Below are 20,199 nucleotides of genomic sequence, written 5' to 3' on the forward strand. Positions count from 1 at the left end.
GACCTCTGCAGCGCTACAGCTCAGCCAGAAAATAAACAACTCTTACTGCTCAATGCTCGGCCCTGTCCATCTGGCTAAGCTCACAAACAAACCAAAACGAGCCACACTTCCAGTGCCAAGTGAAACATTCCCACCAGAAAACACTTCCTGTGGACAAACAAAGCATCAGCCCTACTCGCTGGCTATGTATTTCTAGGGAAAAAATAGTATTTTGCAGATTTGTTTGTAAAGATAATCACTGCAAGCGATTACAGGATCAAGCACTTGATCAGATTTAAGTGTTCAATACAAACTGTCTGTTTATTTACAAACACCAGGTGATAATCCTGTGTTGTCCTAGACAGAGACCAATAAAAACCAGTTCTGAATGATAAGTGTTTCTTTCTAGTTAACTTGAGGAAAAAGTTACCTTGAATCATACGACAAATAATTAAAATAATCAAAGGCTGTGGCCCTGAGGAGCAGCACCCAGCCCTCTGCTCACCCAGATCACATTTAAACCAGGAGAAACATTGCCACCTCAGCTCCTGCCATTAGGAAAAGGATGTCATTTCCAAACCTTTTATTCCTCTGAGTCTAGGACAACGGGGGATTATCACCAGGTGTTGGCAAACAGTCCCCCCACAAAGCTGTGAGGTCCTGCATCTGCACTAATGCAGGCAATGGTTGTTTTCAGCCAGGTTTCACACTAACAGTGCCAGAACCCAAGCAGGAATTATTCAAAATTATTTTCAGACATAAAGCAGTAGCAACCTGCTATATAATTCTTCACTCTGGTTCATGACAAATGAAAGTTCTAATTCTCTTAGGCAAACAGTGAATTACTGCAAACTGAAATAAGCTTTCATTGAAGTGGTTCAACTTCCAGGACAAATGCACTTGTTAGTTTAATTCCTGCTATGTTTTCATCTGGATGCAACACAGAGGTCACTTCCAACATGCTGACCCTTGTCCCACAGGATTAGGACTTGCATTTAATACACATTCTGGCACAGCTACAGTGCCTGAAGTTTGCACAGCCCGGGCAATTACTTGAAAGTGAACAAAAACCCGAGGGCAAGTCAGTTGAGAACTCATAAGCTTCAGCCACGATGGAATTCAACACAAAGCTGCTGCATACCACCATGATTTCTTACACATCTTCCAGGGAGTGAAAAGTCCCTTTATTTTCAGTGTTATTAAGTATGTAGCTACTAGTGGCATTTCAAGAACATATGATCTAAAATTAGCAGAAGCTGCTAGCAGCACGCATTTTAAAAAGGCCAATGTGGTTTCATTAAACCTCACCTAGAAATTAAGATCCAAGTCATCTGGAAGGTGCTTCAGTTTAATGGGGATGAGCATTCTTTACTGAACTGCTGAGGTGTCTAACAATACTCATCAGTAAAGATTCACACTGACTGACAAAGCTACCTCTCTTCGGTGAGATCTCCCTGCCACTGCCAAAGCACTAGATGTGGTGCTTTACTCACAACTCCAAGCCATTTTTCCATCTCCAGGCAAAAAATACCAATATAAAGTAGAAAATATGAATTAATAACTTGAAATCTGTTTTTAAACCAGTCTTCCTCAAAAAAAAAGTAATACAGCTTAACTAATATCTATCTAGCAGAAATTCAATAACACTGTATCAACAGATTTATCTCAGAGGTCTCTCACTCCCCAAAGGACACAAACTTTGTAAGAGAAAACTTCCTTCTGTTTGCATACTCTGAATATTCAAGAGTATCACATTAGAAATCAGATTGCCCTGGATTTGGCAACACTGTTTAAAATCTGCAACTCTTCTATCACTGCAACATTTTCCTGCAAATTCAGATTTTAGAATTTGAGAGTATCAATATGAGAACCACAGGTTTTAGGAAATCTACAGCCAGAACAAGTAGATGGAAAGAAACTGCGCAGAAATGCAGCACAGTATTTGTAGCAGACACGTTAGTTAGTTAGACCATTGATCTCCACTGAGCACTTCTACAATTAAAAAAAAATTTCTCAACACATGATCTGAACCCTGAGTATTTAGAAAATAAGGTAAATGAAAATTCCAACACTCCTAGCTTTACTGTAAGTACAAGAGCAAAGAAAACTCATTGATTTACCCTGAAATTCTGTGAACTGCATTCCGCTCACAAGCACTTAATGCTTCAAGTTCCTAACCCTTGGTATCATACCTTAAAAATAAAAGGTGAAAATTATATGGTGATTGTTCAGCAATGCAGAGAATCTTTCACTAAAGCTTTTTAACTTGTGATGCAAATTTAACGTGTACTAAAAACCTGAAGACATAAATCCTGTGTTTTTCACTGAAACACAAGATGACATCTCTGAAAAGCTGAAGATGTATGTTCTGAGCAAGGTTACTGCTCTGACTGGGCTCTGTCTGCACTCATCCATTATCAGACTACTCCAACACCTCAGTATCAGGTTAGCCAGGGAAAAGGAAGCATTAGGACAACATGAGAAGGCTGATCTATGCAGGCCTCTTGGCTTATTTTTTCAATTAAATTTCCTGATAAATGTTTCCATGGAAAGTTTATATTGGCAGAATTCTCATCTCTGCAGCACTCCGTGGTTTCCCAGACTCACTGACAGAGGGAATCAGCTACAGAGCCCTCTGATTTTATAGTGCAGACAGACAGGGAAGAGGGACTGGCTCAAATGTACTTGGGTCTCAAGCACCCATGAACTTGCGGGTAAGTAATCCTTTTCCACAAAACGCAAGCTACCCAATGCAAAACCTAATTGTGTGCTTTGGCCAACAGTTGCTCCTCTAAGTGCTGCAATTGTTTCAACATTAAGGGATTACCACGGTCACCCATTAATTACAAAATTATTTAGATTATACCATACAAAGTAGCCATCACCGAGCAGCATTAGCATAGGACAACTACTTGACTTCAGGAACATGCTCCTGATCTCACTCAAGCCTAGGACTCATTGTCCAAGGTAGAGAAATCCTTTGTTCTCCACTGCAGTGGGTGTTGAGATTGTAACAAATTGTCTCTTTCACTCACAAGTCTAACAGACAACCTGACCATCCTCCAAAAAAAAAAAAAAAACCACAACTCTGCATAGTCAAGGTTAATCAAACGTTTGGAATGAAGAGTAGATTTCCTTTCCTTAATATGGTTTGGGTTGGAAGGACCTTCTCTCCCAGAGAAACAGGTTCAAGTTGGTTAGGGCCTGGAAGTTATTTTACAGCCCACTGAGGTGTTCAGCAGCAAGAGTTTCTGTGCAGCACCCTTCCCTGCTTCTGCTCCTTGAGAAAAAGCACATTCAGGTGTAAGACAGCAACTCACCAAACAGAGCCAAGAGCCCTCCACCAGCCTATCAGCTCTGCAGCAGCAAATTAAATATCACAGGCTCACCCACTCTTAAACTACGCTCTCAGAAGGCCGTGAAGATCTGCATCTGTTTTTAGCAAGTTTATATTCTGCTGCTCGACTTTACCACAAGTCTTGCACATTTCTAGTATTATTTTCAGCTAAATCCAACCTGGGAATCAAGCAGCACATCACCTCATTTTGAATTCAAGTTGAATGGAGGTTGTAGTAATTCTAAGGCACAAAGGAGCAGAGTAATATAATCCTCAGGTTACAGACTTTGCTTTACCTGACTAGCTTAAAGAGGCTTTACTCTGTGGGGGTTTAAAAAGAATTAAAATAAAAGCTTATTCCCCCCCACCCCCAAACTCACTCTCGGCATCTTTATTTATTATTAATCAGGTCTCATCTGCTCAATACATCATTTCCATAAGATTAGCAATCAGCCACATGTTACAAGAAGACAACAAATTCTGTGTCCTTTTCCCAACATAAAGCTTCCACCTCCTCAAGAGTAAACAAAGAGCAGAAGCTAAAACAGTTTTTATGCAAGTCAGCCCCTGGATGAAAAACATGTTACAGAACACAGATCTAATTTTTGATCTCAGTTATTTCCATCTTGTATCACAATTTGTCATTAGCCCTTATCTATTCCTTCCTAGGAATATTCCTCATCACCTCCCACTTGAATGCAACATAAATACAAGTAATTTGATTTACTGTTCTTTTAAAGGAATTCATATACTGGGTTTTATTTCAAACAGGTAAAAGTTAACTGCAAATTCATACATTTGCTGACACGAGCATGTAAGACGCAAATTAAACAAGCCAAGCAGTTAAAAATATTTACTTTTACATCAGCTGCTCATTATTACATAGCACATAAATGCCTAAATATAGAAATTAGTCTGAAAGTTGGCAATCACAGGGACAAGAAGCAGAACCAGATCCAGCAAATCTTCACAACATTCAAGCACAGAGAAGTGATAATCTAGAAGCCTTCAAAATTCTCTCAAGTTATGTCATTTTAGTTCCTCTCTCGAAGTCTCCCAGAACAGCTGCCTGTCTCTAACTATTACAAGAATTTGGCTGCTTTTTGCTTCCAAAAGCCAAGAGCCTGCAAGCACTCAAGAAGTTTGGGAGAGTAAAAGCAATGTACATTGAAGCTGTTACATTCCAGCCATCACCTATGTTTCAATGGCCTGTTTGTCCTGCTTGGAGGCAAACTCTGAGCAAAAAAATGCTCCTTGCAAGTGAGGAAACCACTCACTATCCCATACCTCAAGCATATATGACTATTAAAATCCATTTTTACAGCTCCATAGGAATTACTTAAAAGCTATTATATCTAGAAAACAAATCCCATGCTCTCTCCCCATGATGGTTTTCCATGTCACATCCCTCATCAGCATCAGAGCTTCTACTTGTCCACATTGCCAAGGCCATCAAACCTAACAGTCCTCCCATGCACAGCTCCCAGCACTCCAAGTCCATTGGTTTTCACTCAGGTGTTTTGGGTTGTAGACAGACACATCTGCATGTAAATTTTTAGCAATTGATTCAAGCTCCAGGGCCAGCAGCAACCACACTGGGCTTTCAGTTCCCTCTGCTCAATGTGGAATTGCTCCTGCAGTAGCTTGGCTGCAGCATCCAAAACACAAAAAACCCACCATGGATGCCAACAGATGAGCCAATGTCACTATTAGAGAGGCAACATTTTCAAGATGCTTACTGTACTATCTCCTAAGAACTCAGGTTTTACATTCTGCTTTAAAAACTGGACTAAAATTAGACTTGTCTAATTCTTTGGTTTTTTAATTTGAGTCTACATAGGATGGTAATACAACAACAATTTGGCAATACAAAATCTGGAGGACAGTTCATAATCAGTATCATCCTGTTGCCATCACCACTGCTTTTCTAGACCTTTATGTACATTTCAACTAGGTATCTTCAAGTTCAAGCCCACTGCACTTGTTCTTCATTTTAGTTTTTAAACACCTGGATGTGTAAGAAGTGCCTGTTACACCCACAGCTAACAATTTTCCTCAATCCAGAGGTGATCCTCAGAGCAGACCCATCACACAGCCCAAGGACCCAAGAGTGATTACAGCAGAAACCAACCCAAACCAAGAGTCACAGGGTAGGAGAGGGTTTTTCTGGCACTCCGTAGTGTTCTCCACACACTATTCCCAGTGAAACCTGTACCTTAATCCCTATCCAGGGAATATATTACCCTGAGGACAATAAATGTCCGGTCTCTGCTGACATACCAAGCTAGAAACAGCCTTTTTATTGATGGCATCAAGCACACAGAGGCAAACGAGACAGATGCTGAAATAACAGACACAGTTCATTCTTAGGAAGAACACAGATTCATACAACTGTGCTTGTAGCAGGTTGTTGTTTTGGATTTTTTTTTTTTTTTACTTTCAGCCTCAATGATCTTGTTTGAAAAAGATCTAATCCCTTTTGTAACTGTAATTTATCCATATTTCATTTCCCTAATGTGGCATCACTCACCAGCTTTTATCAAATATCACCACTTACCTAGCAGGCAAGATTTCCATCTGCTGAGTAGAGAAACAGTATGAGAACTACACAAAACCAGCTGCAGAATGTCAGGCAAGGAGGAGAAATGGCTCCATGTTGCATGGTAACACAGGTTCCTCTGACAGCACCTTTCACTGGAATTCAGGAATACCAGACAACTTCTAAAACACTCCAGTGTTGCTTTCTTCCAAGGTGATGGTATTTGTATTCAAGCTTCTAGCAGGTAGCTGGTTCAGCCTGAGTACACCACCCTATTTACATATTAATTTTAAAAATAATCATCCAAAACACACAGCAGCTACCTGCATCCGTACAAATTATGACAAAATTCATTTTCCCCATTTATTAACCGAGTTTTCAAAAAGCTATTGGCCTAGTTAGCAAATCAAGGGATATAAATGTGAGCTTTAATTTTAATAACATGTCATTACCTAACAACAAGTAATCCCTAAAGGGACATATTTGCACTTTTTAGGTCACTGAAGTATTTTGCCTCTTGCTGTTGACAGGCTATATTCAAATCACAGCCAAACACCTGTATTTAAATGCTTTTTGCTTCCAAATTGACTAATTTCTTTCAGCTGTCTGTAATCTCATTTCAGTGCTTGCTGTGAGAGCAAGTCAGTCAGGCTCAAATTAGAAAATTTGATATGATTAAAGTGTCTAAATCACCTTGAAATATTAAGTTTGAGACAGATAAATGTTCATTTTGTCAAACGCCCACTTTAATCCAATATGTTACAGAAGCAAAGCAATCCTCCCCATTCACACAGAGAGCAGCCTGTACAATTCTCAATCTGAAGAATCAGTTCCCTCCTGAAACAGCTCTTGCCTTATTTAAGAAAAGGTAAAAGTCATCTCTTTAGACTACTGCATTCCATAATCTAACATCGGGATTTTGCCTATCAGCCTGGAAATACAAAATCTCTCTGGTTTATATTAAGCTTCATTGGCTTGCACAGTAAATAGTCAAAGCACATATCCTCTACCAGAATCAGAGCCAAAATACTTTCATTATCCCAACACTGCATGAGTATCTCCATTTTATTTTCCTTATGTTTTCCCACTGCAGTTTCTGCTGCACTGACATCACCACCACCAACTCAAGAGGCAGGCACACCGTGTTTTCCATCACCTAAAGCTGCACAGACATGCACTCTGCCGTCACCATATAGATAACACATAAAAACTATTTACCATATAGATGATGGCAATTTTCCAGCTTAAAGGGGGGGCAGGGGGAGCATGTTCTGGAATATTTTTTCAGCTGTTGTTTAAATCCCACAAAGAACAACAATGCGACTACGTGAAAGCAACTGAATTTCCCCTTTAATATTACAGTGACTAAAATGGACCAGCACTTGAATTCGGCGTTTAAAGAAAAACAAGGGCTCCCAGTTGTTTACATTTCTCTGCAGACCAGTTTTAAAACACGTGTAATGCCCAATCCTAAAAGCTTTTGTCAGATAATTTGGAGAGGATTAACAAGTGAGCAATTAGTACATGCAGTTCACATCAACTACCACGCCAATTAGCATCATAAATCAAACCAGCAACCCTCTGACTGAATCCTATTATGCGGCAAGCAAGATGTTCCAGTAAGCAAAATATTCCCAGAGAAGTAATGTCTTCCTGGAAGCCACCTAGGGCTCCTGACCTCAGCTCAAATACTACTTTTATCAGATATTAAGCAGCTATCAAGGCAGGTGTCCGCCGTAGGTATTGATCACCTGGCACCCAGATACCACACACATCCCTCCCTCCAGCTCAGGGTCACACACCTGGGTATTCAGCCCAGCTTTTGCCCGCAGCAAGCTGTGCCCCACCCTACTCAAATTTCATTTTCAAATAAGTCAATAGCCGGATCCTTCCATCCATAAACTCATGTACTGGTGTACATCCAGATGCTATTAAATGCCACAACCTCATAGCGGTGAGGCATTTTTGAAGCTTAATTAATGCACGTTAAAATTAGACTCTTATTTTGCATGAGAAAAATAATGAAAGGGGACTAAATGGATGAGTTGCCTCAGGGTATAGGAATCGTTTTCCTCAGCTTGTTTCTGCTCCTCCCTGCTTCCATTTACTCAGCTCCAAGGGTGGAACTACAGACTGCCATTCAAGTAGCACAACTGCCATAGCAAAATGATAAACCACTCCAGCAAGGTCCCACCTGCACTCAGGCTACAGATTTCTGCTGTATTCAGAATATACCAGCACAACTGTCAATTCTCACAGTTTCATCATCCATCACTCATGTCACCACCCTGTGCAGGGGCTCAGAAGCCGGCCCACGGACCCAGAGAGATCTTTCAACCCCAAGCCTGAACAGCAATCCAAAACTAATTTTAGGAAAGAAAACTATTACTTGGCTTTATCCACAGTAGAAAGAAAATAATCCTATTAATTCTTTAGCATGTATTGAAAATATGAACAAAGCTTTACTACAAAAGCACTTTAAACTCTGCTACATCATTGATTTTATGTTCATGACAGCAATGGTACATTATTTTCCTTCATTGTCATTATTTATTAGCTTTGATAGTTGACAATTGTACCCTTGGCAGCACAACCAGTAACACCTTCTGGCCAGAAACAGAGATGGTGCAATTCATTACAAAGCGATTTTTATTATCAGAATCCTCACAATCAAATACCCACATCTGTAAAGACTTTCCAAGCTATCATTCTAGTTTTAGTGCTCAACAGTGATCCAAATCAGAGATTTACAGGCCATCTTTCTCCCTCTCCATAGCTGCTCCATAACCTGCCTCCCACAGCAGCAGGTATTAAGCTGTACGTCACTTCGGTGATAGCAAGCGCCTATCTCTGACTTTTGATTATTTCTTAACAGGCCAAATTTGTCATGTCACACCAGCATACCTAAAGATAAACACCTACCGGGCCTATCCATGAGCTGTACAATGGCTGTAACAGTTTACTACGACCCAACATTAGTTAATGTTTTCCCTTTCCACATCAGGAACAGCTCAGTCACTGAAGCCTAACTCTGACCACTATGTAAAATTTACAAAAGAAAAGACATTAATATTCTAACCTAAGAATCCAATGGCAGCTCAATTACTCTTTCTTACTATTCCAGCATTACTAAATGGATGAAATAAGTTTCCAAGAGATCCTTTGCACCCTGCAGTCAGATCAACTTTTTGAAAGTAACACAGGAAATTTCTCAGGCCAAGTCTATGACAAGAAGTGCCATTGGTTCCTACTGCTGTAAGTTGGCTTTATGGATTTCTTGGCTGCAGTCATGTGCTACAGCTGCCACAGGAAGTCTGAAGGATGACCTGATTTTTGCCTTCGAGACATGAAAATTACTATAAACGTTCAAGCCACCTCAAGCAATTCCACTGAATGAGTAATTCTGGCTGTAACAGCATAGAAAACAGGAGGGAAAAGGACCATTCCATCAGTTAGCACCTGCTAACCTAGTTCAAAACAGCAGATTCAAACTGCAAAGCCAGAATCATTTCTATGCTTTGAGAACACTCCTACATCCTTTCTATAATCCATTTACATAGCTCTAACACTACCCTCCCTAAATTTCTAGGCAAGCCTACTAAGATTGTTTCCTGGCCCTGGACATGTATTTCAACTCCATGCTTATCAATCCATTCACAGCCTTAAACATTTCAATCTCCTTCCTCACCTCCCTAGCTGTTCCCTGATTTTGGCTGGTGTATCTTTGAGGAAATTCACTGCTGGAGCAAAACCAGCAGCTGTCCAAACACTGTCTGATCTTGCCCAGCAAGAACCACAGAATCTGGAAATTCTGTGAATTCCAGAAACTGGAATAATCCTGATGCACAAGGATCATGGGGTCCAACTCTCACCCTGCACAGACACCCCAACAATCCCACCCTTGGCATTCCTGGGAGCATTTTCCAAATGCTCCTGGAGCTCTGGCAGCCTTGGGGCTGTGACCATTCCCTGTGGAACCTGGGCAGTGCCCAGCGTCCTCTGGGAGAAGAACCTTTTCCTAAAATCCAACCTAAACATCCCCAACACAGAGCTTTGTGCTGTTAGAGATGCTGTAACAAAGGGTTCCACAGATACTGGGGGAGAATTTAGGGGGGAAAAAAAAAAGAAAACGAGGAGAAGTGACATCGCTTCAACACTAAAACTTTCAAGTCCAAGATTATTCTAACCAGGCAGAAATTCCTCATTTCTCCATACACTGGCCATCTCCAAATTCACATGCCAGGCACCTGAGTTGGGATGTCGCCCAAGTGATGCAAATAGCTCCTGGCACACAAGGCGTTAACTCAGACACACCAGCACTTGCCAGGTTAAATAGGATCCATTTAAATGATTGCTGTCTGGGCATTCCAGTGCCATGCTTTTAGCATATTTCCTCTGGAGAGCACAGTTGCTGTGATACCAAAAAGACAGGCGCCCTGGCTGCTGGCCTGAGCATGAGAAGCTCAAACAAAGATAAGGATCTCTCACATTCGAACCCACTGTATCTGTATAACCCAGTACTGATGCCACAAAACCCTGCAACAGTGACTGACTGGCTGTGTCATTCCTCCTTCTGGTTATGGCACTGAAGAAGACCGTTGTCAATTATAGAGACAGTGGCAGAATTAATAAGAAATTTACAAAAAGGAACAACAGCCGTGGTTTCAGTTTAAATGTAAGCACTACCAAGTCCAAGTCGAGGTTTTGAGTTAAAGTCATGTTGAGTATTGATTTGGTCTAAACTACAAACAGTTCCTCAATCCCTTTAAAAATAATGAAAAAAATTTGAAATATTTAAGCTTCTCACAGAGAAACATGAAGCAATACACCCAAAACTATAGATTCAATTCCAGTGTTCCCCAGAGTCCCTTTGCTTGCCTGTATCCTTCTTTGGGATAAAAGGGAAAATCACCAAACAAAGTAACTGTCTCATCATTGGGTTTACATTCATTATCCAACTATGTTAGCTAGTAAAGCTACAAAGGAAACTATGAAATTACATCTTTCACACAGATCAACTCTGTGGTTTTAGCTCTGGCTTCCCGAAGTGGTTAAGTGAAGCTTATTTAAGCAGTAAGAAAGAAAAGTGAAAGAACAAGTCATTCTCTGGTTTAGAAATGCACCACTATCTTAACACCCTGTCATCTCTACCACTATGCAGGCTCCAAATAGATTAGTCAGGATCCTGAAATTGCATTAATGAGGCTGAATGTGCACACACTGATTAAGTAACACATCTGCTTCTACCCACTTAAGAAAAAAATTGATTAAATACTTCCAGAGCGCTTTGGAATTGCCAGCTGCCCACAATGGACTCACCACCACCAAGGAAACCTGACATCCTCACTGTTTCCACCTTGGAATTAAAATTGAAAACAAACTTTCTAAAAAATCAGAGATTCCTGGTAGCCAAAATACATCTAAGTGAGATGTCACCTTATTTCAAACATGGATCACAAGATTTATGCTGCATTTGTAACCTTAGCAACCCAATTACAAGAGAAGCACAATTTAACTGCAAACAACTTCAGATCAAAAACTACTAGGAAGTAGTTGAAAAGTCTCTCCTTACAGACACTAGGTTAAAATCATGCTCCTTTTCACTCTCCATTGGTATAGAAATCACAAAAGTCAAACATCAAAAATCAGCAGCATCCCAACTTGTCCACATCTGGCACTGTCTTCGCTCTATTTCATGGTGTGAGGACAGGCAGGAACACAAAAGAGAAGCTGAGCCTCAGTTCTCCCTCAGTACAGGTGACTCAAAGTACAAACAGTGCTTAAAGGCAGTCAAGGACAAAAACTAATATAACAGAAGACAAATCTCTTACTCCCACAGACATCAGGATTATCAAAACTATTGAATATACCACTTGCTGTCTCAGAACAGAAAACTTTATCCACTGTAGATTACTAAGCAATCATTTTGGATTTGTTCCACAGCTGATATAAAGCTGTGTGTACAAAGGCCACACAGAAAACCCCTCACATAAAAACTAACAATTGCAGAAAGGGATGTTTGAAATGCACTGTCAGCAAAAGGTCACAGAGTTGAGATGCAACTGAGTTCAGAGATTTTTTTGGAGCTTACATTACCTTTTCTTCAAAGATTTGCTAAAAATACCAACACTACCATTCACCTTGCTTACTGGTAAGGACAAAATCAATCCCAGTGGTGATGCAGTAGAGAACAGAGTATTCCTGAAGTCCGGGGAGCTGTTCAACTGCCTGGCACTACTCCAAGCCTCTCTCACTAGCCAAAAACAATGTGGGATTTTTTAATTTCACTTACAAACATACTGCAGTCTTACAGTTATAAGTGCATCCCTTTAATAGTAGCAATTAATGACCTATCTCGTATTCTCACCTCAGTTTTCACAGCATGATCAAAGGTACAAACCTATTCCTTCAAGTGGCAAAGTTAAGGCTAAGACCATGGTTACTCAAGTCCTGGAAAAGAAGCACTTCTCCTAATTGGAAAATAAGTCTTGTGAAGATACTTAGCTTGAGCACCGATGTCACCTCCTGGAAACTACAACTGCTATTTTGTTACTGCTCAGTACTATGCAGAACACAAACACAGCAGCTCAGCTTCCCAAGTGTTCCCTTTTCCCAAGCGCCTGAGTTAAGCAAAAGCAAATCCCATGTCCTATCTGCTGCACTGCCGAGTGCCCCCTCTCAGGGAGTAGGACTCATTTGCCAGTTTAAATAGAAATAAAAACAGTGGTATGTATACACAGCAGCACGAACTCTTGTATCAGCATTATTGCCTGCTGCTTTCAATTAATCCCCCAAAGCAAACAGTGGGAGAAGGCCGGCACACTCCCTGAAAACTCTAAAGCCTCATAACACATTTGCTCCATCAACATCAGCTGATCCACAGCAGGTCTCCTCTTTTTGCCCTGGAGAAAGAAGCTATCCTCACAAGTTAATGGTTTAAGGCTTTCCTCTTGATCTGTAAGTCTTCTGCACTTGCTCAAAAGCATCTGATATTTAATCATGCAGCTTTTGCAGAGAATAGCAGTGGAGCATATAATTTAAAGCCAGAATAAGACATTCCAGGAACTTCAGAGACAACTACCAAACCTAGTTTTTAGTTTACTGTGCAAGTACAGTTAATATCAAGCATTTGAATCCTCTTCTTTACCCACACACTGGAGTCTGACATCTTCCACATTAAAAAGAAATATCTTTCCATTTGCAGATGAGCCACACGAACAGCAAAACATGTGCTGCATTTCACCCACTTCTTCACACTGGAGGTCTACAAACAATAAGCGTAGATCACAGAATGGTTTGGTTTGGAAGGGACCTTCAAGATCATACCATTCCAGCCCCCACCACAGGCAGGGACACCTCCCACTATCCAAAGTTGCTCCAAGCCTGGCCTTGGACACTTCCAGGGATGGAGCAGCCACAGCTTCTCTGGGCACTCTGTTCCAGGGCCTCAGCAGCCTCAGTGCTAAAGCACCCTCTGAATGTTATCTTTGAGCATCTCAGGGCACAAAGGTGCACATGCACAATCAGCAGAAAAGGGCATTAAGAGACTTGTCCCCAACATCCCTGGCTTCGACAGGAAACAATCCTCACCCAAGTCGATGCTTACTGTGTTTGTGCAAGCTCAGAATTTACCTGGATACACTTACTCACCAGATCTGAGGGCAGATTCCCCACACCTGAATCACCCCGATTTAATCCCTCAGCAAACCAACAAAATCAGCACATTCCCATGCTCCGTTGTGCTCGCACAGAAATCTGAAACGAGATGGCTATTTGGAGAATCAGATTGATCCTGTGAAATTACATTGTTCGAGCCACACTTCCAAGATGCAAACATAACAAAAGCTCAAAGAGGCCAATTGCTATTATGCTTCTAGACGCAATTGTTTTATGCAGTATCTGGGGGTTTCTTCAGCTTTGGTCAGTGATGCCTAAATAGCTGAACGATGCCATCATTCCTTTGATGTACTGAAACAATATAACTGAATAATATAACAAAATCCCTGAATGGTCTGGATTGGAAGGGACCTTAAAGCCCACCTCATTCCACCTCCTGCCATGGGCAGGGACACCTTCCACTATCCCAGGTTGCTCCAAGCCCTGTCTAAGCTGGCCTGGAACAGTTATAGTCTTGCATTTTCCTAGAGAAAACAATGCTTTTGCAGCACATGCATTTTTCAAGTAATTTGTCTCAGCCTTCAATAGCAGCAGAAGTGTTAAGACACTACTGCTGCCTCAACTGCAAGACTGAGTATGACTCCTGCTGTAACACTGTTGCAGCTCTCCAACTTTGCAGCCCCTTGAATGCTGGCATTGAGCATGTCGAGAACAATCAGATGCCTCTAAGGCTCCTGTCCTTCAAGAGTTTTAGCTCCACCCTGAATAACTTTATTTTCAGGAAACAGTACTTTTAAAAGTGACCAGAAGGAGAAAAATAAAGCAAGGTTTGCACCTTCTTCCATTTTCTCCCACCCACATGCTTGCCAGTGTATTTTTGCACTGCTTTGAGCAAGTTATTTCCAAATGGACTATCTCATTTTCCCTAAGATTTAGATTATTTCTCGATAATCACTTAATAATCATAATTTCAAAAATTAAAACTAGCATTTACAACATGCTTTTTTTAAATTTACTCTTAACAGAAAAACTAGAATAAAGATCACAAAAAGCTCTGGAACACAGCAGCTCATACCTACATGATGTCTGGTATGGCATTCTTACCAATTAAAGCAGTAACATTCCCTTAAATAATAACTCCTTGAGATGCTCAACACCTGCTGCATCAGCATGTTAGTGCTAAGTATATTAGTATTTTTATTGACTATTAATAATGTGTACATCATCTTGGCTAAAGTGTTATAATGTCTTTTCATGAAGCATTAAAAATTAGGTTTTTCACCATCTTTCCTTGGTTTTCCATCTTGCTGAAGTTTATAAAAATACAGTGCTAGTCTCAGCCTGGATGGTGAGAAACTGGAGCTGACATATTCAGCTGTTACCTACCCTTGCAGATCACCACACCGTGGAACCTCAAGATATTTTCAGTGACCTAAAGACCACTGAAGGCAATTCATATTTTCTCTCCCTGTTTCTAAGCACACAACACACTTGGTATGAGGAATGTTTAATGTTGATCAAGCAGTGGTGCTGTGAACTACAGAACATGGGAAGGCAATTTCACTATGGTAAAGTCTGTGTACCAGATAATAATAATTAATATTAATATTATAACAATATTAATTACACTGTCATTAAACTAACATAACAGTCTAAGTTACTCTAAAACTGACTGGCTACTTAGCATAAATTTCCTACAAAAAATACAGAACAAATGCTTTTGAACTGTTGACTCTGCAACTCTGAGACATGCAAGAACCTGGAAGCAGCCCACTTTTATTTTAGCACCTTTATCCACTGAGGAAAAACTAATGAAGCACTATCACCCAGGATTGTTTTACCCAGTATCACATGTAACTTAGAATAACACAAAGCAAGAAATCTCTGTGCAAAGAAAGGACAAATCAATTTAGGACCCAGTTCAGCACTTGCTCTGCTTATATTAGATAGCACTCTTGTACTTGAATATAAACAACTGCTGCTGAAAGGGGAGTTTGAATTTCAGATTATTTCAACAGTCTTTGGTCCAGCAAGTATGCCTAGACACTCCTACGAGCTCCAAATGCAAGAGGAACTCCGAATGTAAAAAGGAAGAGGGTTTACATTGCCAATAAAATCCAAAGTGCTGGAAAGACAGTGCCACTCTACACAGGAAAGAAAACTCTAGGAATCAGTAATAGGAACTCCACTGAAAGTCCCAAATTGCTTAAGATTCCAAGCATGCTCTTCTCCAGAGTTGTCAAACCTCTCTTGAGCAGGAGAGTATTAAATAAGCAGTTCAAGGAGCACATGTAGGTTGGAGTTTATGTTTAAAGCAGCCTGAACTAACAAGTCTATACTCTTCTCTTTATGGGGTACAGTTCTGGTTGCAGTGGAAGGAACTCTTCCAGGAAGTTACTTCGTATTTTCTCACAGCAGCCACATGCCAACCACACCACAATTCTTGTCAGTGAACCTCAAGTACCCTGAGGTTAAAAGATTTTATGATTTGAGGAGTATCAGTACAACACTAAACTCTTTGCAGCAAAATTGGAAGGCAACCACCACAATCCAAATGTCTGTTTTTCCTACATGCAACACATGGCACTACCACACAGATTTAAAAGCTGCTATCAGCAAGAAAGAGTTAGCTAAAGGAGGTTTACCAAAAATACAGCCTGGTGGAGTTGTAATCTAAAGGGGTGAGGAGTTGTTGTTTTACCGCTAACTCTGCAACTGTTCAATTTTTAAATATTTAAGAGCTAGTTGAAGAGCCCTCAGAAGATATACAATACACTCATTATCTAGATAAATCGTTCCCATCTATCAGAGCAACTGCTCTCATGACTCAGTGTCCAATAAAAGTTAGACAGCAAATTATCTGTTTTACTCATCCTCTCAGCTCTTGAAACATGTTTTTAGACTGCTATTTTGGTTTTCAAGTCTTTGTGATTGACAAATGAGCCGAGCCACAGTTAGGTAACAGAAATCATTAATACACGAAAAGACTAACACGAGTCATATGCTAAGGAGATAACTACATCCAGTGCTTCACATCCTCCTCCCACTTCCACACTAGCTTGGCACATCTCTAGAGCCCAAGCATCTTATTCACAAACACATTTATACCACGCAAATATGTATTAATTACCACTTGAAAAAATGCTCTGCTGAAGGCATCATCCATCCCGCAGAAATCCAAACGCCAGCAGCACAGAGAAGGGGACGGTGCTTGTGCCAGCCTTCCCACCAGATATATTAATAAGTTTTAAACTCCTCAAGAGAGGAAAGAAAAGGCAGAGCACCCTCAGGAGGGGACAGCCCCACACCATAGTCTCAGTAGTGACTAATAAAACAGAGAATATCCACAAATCTCTACCACGCACTTGGTCAGATGTAGATACTGAGCTGGGGACTGCTCTGTAATAAGTGACAGGCACTGCCAGCCTCCCTGTCGTGCCACACAACACACTAAACCCAAAATGTTAACTGCAAGAACCATGATGTCTGTCTATTCAAGCTCCACTGCTCAAGAAGCACACAAATAAATCTTTCAGGCAACAATCTCAATAGCAGCTTTTCCATCGGGACTTTTTGATTACATATCATTTAAGGACCAGCCAGGCCACCAACACAAGACGGTTTTAGGCAGCTCTATCTCAGCTGCTATACATCACACTCTGTTACCTTGAATCCCTTCCAAAACAGTGACAGGACACTCCAGTTGGAAAACACACGACGTGAAGCTCAGCAAGTTATCATGCAAAATAAGTCCTAAATTTCTCCACAGAATACATATTCCTAGCCAATACCGTGTGCTCTTTTTAACTCTACCAACAGTTAAGAAAAAATATCTGCAGACTTCCCTACGCTGGTGATTTCTTTCCTTATTTTGTGCATCCTAAGCAGTTCAAGCCTCTGTAGTGCTCCTGCGGGGATAGATGCACATAAATCTAAGCTTAGAGGGCTGTTATCTCCATCTTGCCTCCCGACCTGTTTTTACACTACTGCACAGACCGATACCGCTCCACAACCCAGCTGCACGCCTTGTTTACTCACTTCACACCACCAAACCACAGCCCCACACTGTCTCCATCACATGCTGCAGGTAGCACCGAAGAAAATTTCATTTTCCCGAACCCTTCTGCAGGCAAAACGAGCATCACCCTTCCCACCGTACCCCGGCCCGGAGGAGCTCGCTGTTCTCCCGCACAGCAGCAGCACTGCAGAGTAGCAGAACAACTTCTAAACCCCACAAATCCCAACAGAGGGGCCACCCGGGGCATTCAGCGCCGAGGAAATGATGGGGACCAAGGCAGAACACCTCAAGCTCCCTGAAAACGCCAGCCACGAGGAGTGGAGGAAGGACAGGCAGCCCGGAGCGGGGAGGCGGCAGCTCCCAAGGACCCGCGGGCCATGGGCTGGGGGGCACGGGGGGCGCAGTGCAAGGTACTGGGGGAGATGGAAGAAGTGCGCGGCGGGGAGCAGGACCATGGGCTGCGGGAGATGAGGGGGAGTAGGGCCATGGAGGAGGCGGGGCGGCGGGGACAGGGCTATTTGTGGGGTTGGCGGTGGGAAGAAGGGGAACAGGGAGGGAGGGGTAAGAAACAGAGCCGTGGGCTGGGGGAGGTCTGGGGGGAGGGGGACGGATCAACAGAGCCATGGTCTTGGGGAAGGGGGGGGTGGATAAACAGAGCCATGCGCCGGGGGAGGCTTGAGAGGGAGAACAGAACTGGCGGACGTTCGGTGCGGGGGTGCAGAGCAGCGGGCTGGGGGAGGTTTTCGGGGCGCAGGGCGATGGGCTAGAGAGGCTTTGGGGGGAGCACAGGGCCAGGGATTGGGGGAGGTTTTGGGGAGTGCAGGGGCTGGGGCTGGGGGATGTTTTGGGGCACCCTCCGCCGCTCGCTCCCTCTCCCCGCCGTGCCGGGGCCGCCGTCTCACCTTCGATGGCGATGACATGCTCGCGGATCTGGTTCTGCAGCACGGGCTCCTCCACCCGCTCCAGCAGCTCGTAGATGGAGTAGATGTTGGGGTGCACCGACTCGAAGCGCTGGATCTCGGCCCGGATGGCTGCCGAGTTGGCCAGCTGCTGCTGGTAGTTCATGGCGCGGCCGCTCCGCTCCGGCCCCTTCACGCTGACACCCCCGGGCGGCGGCGGGGGCGAGCCCGGGCCGCCGCCGCCGCCTCACTCACCGGACACCCCCCGCGCCGCCCCGTGCCGGGCCGGCAGCAGCGCCTTGGCCTCGCAGCGCGCTGTCACTTCACGACGGCGGCGGCGGCGGCGGGGCGGGGCAGGGCCGCCCCCGGCCCCATGGAGGGAGGGACGAAGGACCCGCTCTTGCCGGCGGTCCCGCTCTCGCCGGCGGTCCCGGTCCCGCCGCCTCTCAGCCCCTCACGCCTCCCGCTCCCGCTCCTGCCGCAGCCGCCCCGGCGCGCGCCCCCCCCAGCCAATGGCCGGGCCCCCCCCGCACGCGCGCGCCCCCGCGGCAGCCAATGGCCGGGGCCCCGCCGCGGCCTCGCGCCCTCCCGCGCGCTCGCCCCGCGTCCTTCCCCGCTCGCCCCGCTTCACGCCGGCGTAGGCCACGCCCCCTCCCGGTGACGTCACCGCGCAGGCCCCGCGCTGCCCCGCCCTCGGGGACTCTGGGAAATGTAGTCCCGGAGGGAGGCGCTGAGGGAGGGCCGGGGTCGCGCCGCTCCGCGTCCCCTCAGGGACACCGGAGCCGCCCCGGTCCCGCCCCTCGCCCCCGCCCCGTCCCGGGGACTCGGGTCCCGCCCGCACGAACGCCCGGCAGCGCTCGCCCCGCGGGGAAGGATGGAGCCCCTCACCGTGAGTCCGGCCCCCGCGGCCGCCGGAGCCCTGCAAGTGATGGAAGCAGGAGACTTGTGCCCGAAGGGCGCCGTTCACGCCCGGAACGGCAGCCCCATGCCTGGAAGTGTTCCACGCCAGGTCGGACGGGGCTTGGAGCAGCCTGGGATACTGGAAGGTGTCCCTGCCCATGGCAGGGGGTGGGATGGGATGATCCTCAAGGTTCCTTCCAGCTGGAGCCGACCTGCAATTGTGTGACTTGTCAGAAATACTTGTGTCGTGGAGTAATGAAGCGCTGTTGGCATTGCGTAAACAGAGTTATTTGCAATATCGGTTGCAAGCCAGCTGTGCACTGTCAGCCACTGACCTCGATTAATCCATTTTTAGGATCGATGTTCTGTGGATTTAAGCTCCCAAGCTGTGAAACGTGGAGCAAACTTTGATACACGAAATAGCATAAGGACAACTTGGTATAGGATAGCCTCAGGAAAACTGTATCCATCCATAATACCGACACATAACACAGGAAGGAAGGGAGTAATTTCAATAATTTCCCCCCTTCAAACTGTCTTTATTTGGGTACAGAGCTCTGGCCTGGGGGTGGAATGAGATGAGCTTTAAGTCCCTTCCAATCCTAACTGTCAAAAATGCATGTTTGATGATTGGCTTTTCGCAAATATTAAATTGAATACTATATGTATTATGTTATATTGATTAGAAGTGCTGTATTAACATTTTAATAGTATGGTAAATGTAGTTTTGTAGTTAAAATAGAGCCTATGTAGGTGGGGGTTTTTTTTACTAGCTCAAGCAAGAGATGAGATAATGAAGAATCTCTTCACACAGAGATGCCAGTGATGGGGGCCCATAAAGAATTACTGCCTCCTTATCGGAAAAAGACAAACATTCTTCCACCTAATCTCTGTCTTTATGGAACCGCCA

The 20,199-nt window shown here is 43.8% G+C and overlaps 1 protein-coding gene across 4 annotated transcripts in view; it reads right to left on the reverse strand.

Annotated features, from left to right (window-relative positions):
• Positions 1-18,715, reverse strand: part of AGAP1 (ArfGAP with GTPase domain, ankyrin repeat and PH domain 1) — a 309,011-nt gene extending 290,296 nt beyond the window's left edge. For 2 of the 4 annotated variants that reach the window (XM_068196696.1, XM_068196693.1), the window contains exon 1: positions 18,393-18,715. In XM_068196696.1, coding sequence (XP_068052797.1) covers positions 18,393-18,555 — 163 coding nt within the window. In that variant the 5' untranslated portion in view covers positions 18,556-18,715. The remainder of the gene's footprint in view (positions 1-18,392) is intronic. The other 2 variants (XM_068196694.1, XM_068196695.1) reach the window with 2 other exon arrangements.
• Between the last annotated feature and the right edge of the window lie 1,484 nt (positions 18,716-20,199).

Source organism: Anomalospiza imberbis, chromosome 7, assembly GCF_031753505.1.
Source record: "Anomalospiza imberbis isolate Cuckoo-Finch-1a 21T00152 chromosome 7, ASM3175350v1, whole genome shotgun sequence".
NCBI classification, from domain to species: Eukaryota; Metazoa; Chordata; class Aves; order Passeriformes; family Viduidae; genus Anomalospiza; species Anomalospiza imberbis.